This window comes from Myotis brandtii, unplaced genomic scaffold, assembly GCF_000412655.1.
Source record: "Myotis brandtii unplaced genomic scaffold, ASM41265v1 scaffold630, whole genome shotgun sequence".
In the NCBI taxonomy this organism is placed as follows: domain Eukaryota; kingdom Metazoa; phylum Chordata; class Mammalia; order Chiroptera; family Vespertilionidae; genus Myotis; species Myotis brandtii.
The window spans coordinates 2208813-2218501 of NW_005370412.1; the positions used below are offsets into that span (position 1 = coordinate 2208813).

At 38.0% G+C, this 9689-nt stretch overlaps 1 protein-coding gene across 2 annotated transcripts in view; it reads right to left on the reverse strand.

Moving 5' to 3' along the window:
• TDRD5 (tudor domain containing 5) overlaps window positions 1–9689 on the reverse strand; it is a 48288-nt gene that overhangs the window by 22087 nt on the left and 16512 nt on the right. For both annotated transcript variants that reach the window (XM_014528325.1, XM_014528326.1), the window contains exons 7-10: window positions 7392–7600; window positions 6096–6316; window positions 1323–1535; window positions 734–800 (exon numbers count right to left, since the gene is read on the reverse strand). In XM_014528325.1, the coding sequence (XP_014383811.1) occupies window positions 734–800; window positions 1323–1535; window positions 6096–6316; window positions 7392–7600 (710 nt within the window). The remainder of the gene's footprint in view (window positions 1–733; window positions 801–1322; window positions 1536–6095; window positions 6317–7391; window positions 7601–9689) is intronic.

Here is a 9689-nt window from a genome sequence, read left to right on the forward strand (position 1 = left end):
GAGGGGGCCCAGGCCGGGCGGGGGGCCCCCCCCCCCCGAGTGCACAAATTTTTGTGCACCGGGCCTCTAGTAACTATATAACAGTTAACAAATTTAACTACCTGGGTGAAAATGCCTCCTGCTTCCATCCCACTACAATCGTTCCCACAAAGATATTACTAGAGAACCTTTAAAAAACATAGATTGACTGTGGCAGTTCCCCATGGATATACCCTTTAGCTGCTCCCCAGCATCTAAAGGACAATGTCCATATTCCTGAACAGGAATATGGATCCCCCTTAGGTTTCTGTCTATTTCTCTGACCATCATTTGCCATGCCCCAACTCCAGCTCATCCCATATGACGTTGCCAAACAGAACCACTTCAAACTTCTCCAATTTGAGATGTTTTGTGCTGTTCTCATTTTGCCTGGAATGTCTTCTCTTTTTTGTCCAGTTATAGTCTTAATCTTCCTTCATAATTCCACTCAAACACCACCTGTATTATGGGGCCTTCCCTAATTACCTTGAACAGAGATGTATATTCTTCCTCATACACCTCTACCATACACAGCAGAAATCTCTATAGCAAATACGGCACAGTACAATTATTTTTATCTACACATCTGTCCTCTATATTTTCTACAATGATTTATTTGAGGGCTTATTCCATGTTTTATTTTTGTATCCTGAGAAACTAAATCTGTTCTTGGCATCACATGTTTTCTGATTAAGAGGAAAACAAGCAAACATACCTCTACCGGTCTCACCCAAGCCAAAGAACAAGGGATAGCCTGAGCTGGAAGCTTTGTGTAGCAGCACCTGCAATTGATAATCAAATATATTAATATTTAATCATGTTTTTATACTGCATGCTATGGAATTTCTAAGCCATTTCTTTAGCTATTCATACCATTTCAGAGTATTTTATTCATGCATTTTTAAATTAATGTCTTCTACTTTAAAGCACTCTAAGAAGTACTAGTAAAATCATTAAATATAGTTTTTAAAAACCATGCAAATCGGTAGGAAGAGGAAATCTTCATGCTATATAAATGCAACTCTTAGCATAACACAAAGAAACATTTTCTTAATAGGAGGTTGAAATTCAATCTCATAGTTCAGTCAGATTCACAGTCATGTGAAAAAAGACACAAGAGATTATAATACAACTGTGAACCTAAATGACCATTTGCCAAGTCTGCACTGAGAAGAAAGAGGGATGGTAAGCAGGGAAGGCTAGAGAGAGGAAGGCAAAAGAAAACAAAGAGGTCTCCTAATCACACAAAGCTTTGGCATTATGATTCAAAAATTGAGTTGTCCTCCTTAAATTTGTTTACTCACTTGAGGAACCTCAAGGAGGACTTCTGAACAGTTCCAATATTTCCAAAGTCTGGGTAGAACACTTCAACTTCCTGTTTCCCAAGAACTCGATGGATAATGACTCGATACCACCACTTATCCTCAGAAATCTTTACACAACAGAGATGTCCTGGTTGGATAAAATATTCTGGCATGGCATATCGATCAGAAACCAGTTGATTAGAATAACAGCGCCTGTGGAATTCCGTAACATGGGAACATAGGGGGAGAACAATTTTTATTAGTGTATCAAGAGCAAGGAAGTCTGGGCAAAAAGCAAAGGAAAACACCCTCATTTTTTTCTGATTTGTTAATGTGTTATTAATACCAATTAGTTTAATTTTCCTTTTTCTTTTCTAAATCCCTTCTCTCCTTCAACAAATATCTTTTTAAATAGGAAACTCATACACTCATTTTGCCTCACATTCTCTGCTGAAGAATGCAATCTAACTCCATTCCCCAGAACTTCCTAAAATGGACATTGTAAAAATATCAATGGTCTGTTAATTCCCAAATCCAATAGCCTTTCTCCTCAGCTTTCAATATACTTGCTCTCTCTGCAGAATGGCCCTGATCCTTTCCTCTTTCAAATTCTATCCTACTTAGTTTCCAAGACACTCTTTTCTCCTACTACTTCCTTGTCCATAATTATTCCCTTAGTGGCTCTGTAATTGCCTTAAAAGTTTGGGTTCTCCTGGGGGCTTATCTTTAGGGCGTGCTCTGAAACCAGTAACCTGGGTTCACACCCATCATTTACCAGCTGTGTGATGATTTTATCTTCCTGTGCTTCAGCGTACTTGCTGAAGATGGGGATGGGGAAAATAAAGCCTTACTTACAATATGTGAATGTTTAGCAAAGTCCAAATATAGTAACACCCAAATATTAGCTATTTATTATTACCCTTGCTGTATACCATCTCATCCATTTTTTAAATTTTTTGTGTTTTTTTTTACTGCCTCATCCATTTTCATACCTTATACTACTACTGATAAATGGATGATTCTCCATCTCTATGTTTAGACTCTGCATCCCTTCTGCACTTTATTTTTTTTTAATATATTTTATTGATTTTTTACAGAGAGGAAGGGAGAGAGAGAGGGATAGAGAGTTAGAAACATCGATTCAGCTGCCTCTTGCACGCCCCCTACTGGGGATGTGCCCGCAACCAGGGTACATGCCCTTGACTGGAATCAAACCTGGGACCTTCAGTCCACAGGCAGACGCTCTATCCTCTGAGCCAAACCGGTTAGGGCCCTTCTGCACTTTAAAACTTTACTTCCAACTGTATGAAAAAGATGCTAGTTGTTGCCAATTTCCATTCTCCTTTTTTTTTTTTTTTGTAGGAATAGCATCCCTATTTTTTTAAAAAATTATTATTTATCCTCACTGGATGACATGTTTCATTGATTTCTATTTTTCATTTTAAAAAATTATTAATTTTTTATCGATTTCAGAAAGGAAGAGAGAGATAGAAACATCAATGATAAGAGAGAATCATTGATCGGCTGCCTCCTACATGCCCCACACTGGGATTGAGCATGTGCCCTGACCGGGAATTGAAATGAACCGTGACCTCCTGGTTCACTAATCAACGCTCAATCACTGAGCCATGGCAGTCGGGCTGTTTCATTGATTTTTAGAGAGAGAGGGCGAGATAGAGAAACACTGATGTGAGAGAGAAACACTGATCAGATGCTTCCCATACATGCCTAGGTATGTGTCCTCCAGGGAATTGAACCCATAACTTTTTGGTGTAGGATGGCATTCCAACCAACCGAGTCACCTGGCCAGGCAATAGTATCCCTATTTTTTTATTTATTTTTATTTTATTGATTTTTTACAGAGAGGAAGGGAGAGAGATAGAGAGTTAGAAACATCGATGAGAGAGAAACATCGATCAGCCGCCTCCTGCACATCTCCCACTGGGGATGTGCCCGCAACCCAGGTACATGCCCTTGACCGGAATCGAACCCGGGACCCATCAGTCCGCAGGCCGATGCTCTATCCACTGAGCCAAACCGGTTTCGGCTAGAATCCCTATTTTTAATTGATTTCCCAGACTCCCTTACATCTAAATGTGTCTATGTGAATACTAAGTTCTGGACAATAGGATGTGAGATTGTGAATTAATGTGTATTTTACCACAATTTTTTAAAAAGTAAAGTGTGAAAATCCACCTTGTGTCTTTCAAAGAAAAAGGGATGTCTCCAACCCTCTACCTCCCCCTCTCCTCCTTCCTACTTGGCTGGAATGAGGATCTGGTGGTGAGCTACATCCTGGACCATGTGGGTGGGCCAATATATTATTATCTTGGGCAGCAAGACAGAAAACACTGTTGTCCCTAACACCTGGAGCTATTCTACCGGCATGTATTACTTATACATGAACTATTATGGGAAGAAGAAATAAACTTTTATCTTCATGCTACTACAGCTAACTTATGTCTTTGTAACACTGGCTAAACCCTAATCCTAATATTACCCACTCAACATTACCAATTCAGTATCTCATGATCACCTTAGATTCACTATTTGTAAACTTCTAACTTCCAAGTCCAGCTGAAACCTACCTAATCTCTAAAGTCAGCATAGTTTTCATATTTTCCTTGTCTCTCATCCTTTTCAACCACATTCTTGTCATCAAGACTTGACAATTCTATTTTCCTAATTTCTCTCCTCCTTTCCACTCTCTCTCTCACCAACACTAGCCTATAATGGATCTTCTCCCCTTCACTCCATCCATCCTACACACTGCAACTAGAGTTAGCCTTCTAAAATACAAACCTGATGTTCTTTCTTTCTTAAAACCTTTAGAGGTTCCTCACTGTATACAGAAGAAATAAAATTCCCTTCCCATAGTGTCCATACTCTAGCTCTTCCCTAGCCTTCCAGTTTCACATCCATTCATTGTCCCCCCAACCTCACCCAGTGGTGACTTCAATTCCTTATTTGTTGTTCTCAGAGCACAGGGCTCACTCCTTTGTAATGTTGGCCTTGGTGCCAGTGACTGGACCTGCACCCATCCACTCACACCTCCTTGTCTGGAAAATTGTTACTTATATTTGAGGCCTAGCTCAAGTGAATCCTTATGAAGCTCTCCTCCACCTTGCCCAGGCACAACTTCTGCCTCACACAATATCCCCCTTATCCCTCATCTATTTTCCTAGCTAATCATAGTGTCACAAAGGCAAAGACCATGACCCTCTACTCCTTGTACAGCCAGTGCCTCAACATCCCAACACCAAGGAACAGCAGATACAGTATTAACAATAGCAACCAACATTTGAGCTAGACTCTATTCAATAAAGTACTTCCACATTCACAACTGGTGAGTTAAGTACTATCATTATCCTTATTTTGTAGATTAGAAGACCAGACACAGAGAAGTAAAGTAACTTCAAAGTCACAGAGCCAGTAAGTGTGCTTTAAAATATAGGCACACTAGCCCTAACCGGTTTAGCTCAGTGGATAGAGCGTCGGCCTGCAGACTGAAGGGTCCCAGGTTCAATTCTGGTCAAGGGCATGTACCTTGGTTGCGAGCACATCCCCAGGAGGGATGTGCAAGAGGCAGCTGATTGATGTTTCTCTCTCGTCGATGTTTCTAACTCACTATCCCTCTCCCTTCCTCTTTGTAAAAAATCAATAAAATATAAAAAAATAAAATAAAATAAAATATAGGCACACTAAAATGGACTATACAAGAATATATTTACCAAGTGATTATTATGTGACTTACATTATTACAGGTATTCTTGGGTGGGACAAGTACACAATGTAAAATTAGAAAAAAACATTAAGTGCTTTTGAAGAGAGACAAAATAAATAACAAAAAAAACACTTGTATGTGACACTAATATAAAAATTAGACATTATTGTTCATGAATAAATCTAAAGTGATTGAAAATGTATACATTTACATGATGTTTATTAATAAAGAACATTTTTCAGTAGAGAGAAGAGATAAAATATAAAAATAAAATAAAATAAAATATAGGCACACTAAAATGGACTATACAAGAATATATTTACCAAGTGATTATTATGTGACTTACATTATTACAGGTATTCTTGGGTGGGACAAGTACACAATGTAAAATTAGAAAAAAACATTAAGTGCTTTTGAAGAGAGACAAAATAAATAACAAAAAAAACACTTGTATGTGACACTAATATAAAAATTAGACATTATTGTTCATGAATAAATCTAAAGTGATTGAAAATGTATACATTTACATGATGTTTATTAATAAAGAACATTTTTCAGTAGAGAGAAGAGATAACTTAGAGCAGTAGTTCTCGAAGTATAGTTCATGACCCCTGGAATCCTGTTAATATCCTTCAGGAAGTCCATAAGAGCAATGCTATTTTAGTATTATTATGAAAATAGTTATTTTCCCTTTTCACTGTGTTAATATCTCAACCAAAACAACATATCTCAAAACAGAAGCAGATATTAAAAAATCCAAGTTTCTTCTCTTAAGCTAGATATTAAAGAGATCTGCAAAAAAATGTAAACCATGCCACTCTTCTAATTTACAAAAATATTTTCAAAAAATGTTATTTATATTCACACAATTGGATTTACTAAATTTTTAAACAAAAGATATTTTTAAAATCTTGTCATTTTAATTTCTATATGATGAATATCAATAAACGAAAGCTCTCATGGGTCCTTAATTTTTAAGAGTCCTGAAGCCAAAAGATGTGAGAAGTGCTGATTTAGAATGAGATACACTAAAAACAAGAGACTCCTACCGCATTTCAATCATCATGTCTTCAAGTAACTCTGATGAATCCCTGCTATAGATCTGGATGTAGAATTGACTAGGAGAGATGATATTCTCCACAAAGACTCCCACGAGGGTACTGGTATCTAATGGCGGCAGTCTGCATAATTTCTTGTCCCAGGCAGCATCTGGTGGGATATCATGATTTGCCATTGCCTGACTGAGCTGTGATTTATCAATTTCTACTTGCTACAAGTTAAAAAAGAAATCAAAGAAGCCACAATAAATCTTCGGGTGACATTTCAAACTTCATGACAACATTTCTCCAAGTATATTTCATGAATCCCTTTATCGGAATCACCTAGGAAATTATAAAAATGAAGATTCTTGGGCTTTAGTCCACACTAATCCAGAATACCTGGAAGTGGGGCCCACAAGTATGCATTAAAAAGAATTCCCTTGGTGATTCTTACCTATGGTAAAATATGAAAACCTACAGCCTTATGATATTAGTTAAAGAGTTAAAAGTGTATTGCTCAACTACCCTATACAACACTAAACATGGTACTTCAAATATTCAGGTTGATTCTCATCTTACCCAACCTTACCAACAAAGGTAACCTGAAAGAATAGATTAAATTTCAAACTAGTCTTATAATAAAAAATAGGGTTTCTCAAACACTCATTCTAAAATATATTATTTTCCTTTAGGCCTTCCTATTGTCCTCTAGAAAACACAGCAGACTCTCCTAAAACAATGTTTTCCTTCCATGAAAGAAGCAGGGATAGAGGGTAGAAAGGAAGGAGCGTAAGTAATTAATTCCTTAATAACAACAGAATAAGTAATAGGAGATGAGAACACAAAAGGGGAAAATTTGTGCGGAGATGTAATGAAGGAGAAAAAAGAAAAGCTCCCTGTAACTGAGTATAGGTTGGGGTAGTCTGCAGCAGCTGTTGAGGCATACAGCTAACACAAAGCTCCTCAAGTCTTCCCTTCTAAAGCAGTCCAGGGTTTTCAAGCTTACATTTTGAAAAACCTGGACAGAGAATCAGCAATGTCATCTTAAGAGAACTGTCATATCTTCAAAGCCATCTGAAAACTTGAAAATGAGACTTGAGGGAAAGCTAGTAAAAAAAAAAAAGATTGAAAACCAGAATAAATGCTGCATAAAGTGACTTTAGACCAAAGCTCTAGTCTCTTCCAAGAAATCAAATACCCAGAAATAAGACTTTCTAAAACAGAATTTTGGTTTAAGGAAGCAGTCATCCAGTTACCCTCCATCATGCTGAATCTCCAGTGAACAAGTCTGTAGACCTCACTCACCAGCTGTAAAGGCTTCACCACCAGGTTAGGCTTCTTGTAAATTCTCTGTTCTGGCTCTTTATGATTTTTAAAAGACCAAATCCATGGGGTTTCCTTAATAGTAGCAGTAGACAATGCATTTGTAGGAGGACTGGAGACATAAGTTTTGGCTTCTATTTTCTGATCTGATTGAACTAAATATGAACTTCTTACTGATGAAACAGCTCCATCTGAAATGAACAATAGAGTAGCTTAAGTATATCTGTTAAAATATTTTTATAACTGCTATTTAGCACATCCTATGTGCCAGGCACTGGGTAGATAGTGCTGAATAAGAGATATGAACCTGTCTTTGCAGAACTTTTCAGTATGGAGACATATAAGGGAAGTTCTAGATGGGAACAAATCTTAATTATGTTGGGGAAAGAGGTTAATTCTGATAAGGCTTCTTAAACTTTGGTGGAAGGTTTTTTAACTTTCAACATTTTTATTTCAATTTATTTCTCCTTCAACTTTAGCAGTGAACATTCATTGTTGCTTCATGTAGCATGTCTGTGACTACTTAATAGTCCATAATACGATGCCTTAATTTTTAGGGAATTCCCAAATCAATCACATATTTTGTTGAAATTTACATGTGTATGATGATTCAGGAGTTTGGCACATTAAAAGACCCCAGATACATCTAAAACCATAGTGACTCCTAAAAAATAAAATAAGTGCACAAATAAATACAATATTTATCACTGTAGTTTTTCATAATTGACATGTCCGTTAATAGGAGATTAGTTAAGTGAATTATAATATAGTCACATAAAAGAATTATATGTAGTTAAAAAGAATGAAATCAACCTGTAACATTCACAATATATGAAGCATAAAAAACAAGGACTAATACAATATTTATATATATTGTCTTGTGTAAGAAAAGTTTACATACATTATATAACTACTAGAGGCCCAATGCACAAAATTCATGCAAGAGTAGGCCTTCCTTCCCCCAGTGCCAGCACTGGCTTCCCACCAGCACCGGCTTCCCTCCGGCTGCCGGCAGGCACCAGGACCCAGGCTTCTCTCACAGCCCAGGCTTCGTCCAGAAGGTCGTCCAGTCTAATTAGCATAATATGCTTATATTATTATAGAGAGGCCCGGTGCACAAATTTGTGCATGGGTGGGGTTTGGCTGGCCCAATCTGATCAGGGCTGATCGGGTCAGGCTGGCTTGGTGGAGGGGCCGTGGGCAGTTGGCCAGGAGGCCCCGCCCCCTGGTTGAACTCCTGGTCCAAGGGACAATTTGCATATTAGCCTTTTATTATACAGGATGTTATACAGAAGAAGTCCATAAGTAGACCCTCTAAAACTACTAACACTAGTTACCACCTCTGCATTGTTGGAAATGTTTAAAGAAGCAAACATTATTTTTGTAATATTTTCAAAATCTAGCTATGCTTACATATACATTGAAAAAAGTCTGGCCCTACCTGGTTTTGCTCAGTGGCTAGAGCTTCAGACCGAAGACTGAAGGTTCCTGGGTTCGATTCTGGTGAAGTGCACATACCTTAGTTGCAGGCTTGATCCCTAGCCTGTCAGGACACATTCGGGAGGTAAGCAATTGATGTTCTCTCTCACAATGATGTTCCTCTCTCTCTCTCTTCTCCCTCCCTTCCACACTTTAAAATTCAATGGAAAAAATATCCTCAGATGAGGATTAATAAAAAAACAACAAAAAGGTCTGGAAGGCTATACAAAAATTCTAATAGCATTTTTGTGGGGGTAAAATGATGAGAAATATTCACTTTCAACTTTCTACTCATCTGTGCTATATGAATTTTTTAGAATGAACATGGGTTATTTTAATCAGAAAAATGTACAAAGAAATGATACTTTGGAAAAAAATAGCTGTCCATTGTAACCATTTGCAGAAACTTATCTACACTAATAAAAGAGAAACATGGTAATTAGCGTATGACCGCTACCCTTCCCACTGGCTAATCAGCATATCCTTATGCAAATTAACTGTCAGCCAAGATGGCGGCCAGCAGCCAGGCACTGAAGCGAACAGGGAGGCTTGCTTGCTCCAGTGACTGCAGACTCAAACGTTCCCCGCCTGACTTGCCGGCCTCTGAGCTGCAACTCTAAGAAACATTGTAACAAATATAGAAGCTAAACAAAACCCCAGAAACCAGCTTTCAGCCGGCCGGGATCTCAGAGCGGGAGTTATACATTGTTTCGATTATAGAACGCAAACAAACCAGATACCTGCTTTCAGCAGCGGAAGCCTCAGAGCTAGAGCCAGAGCTAAAGCTGGCCCAGAATAAAA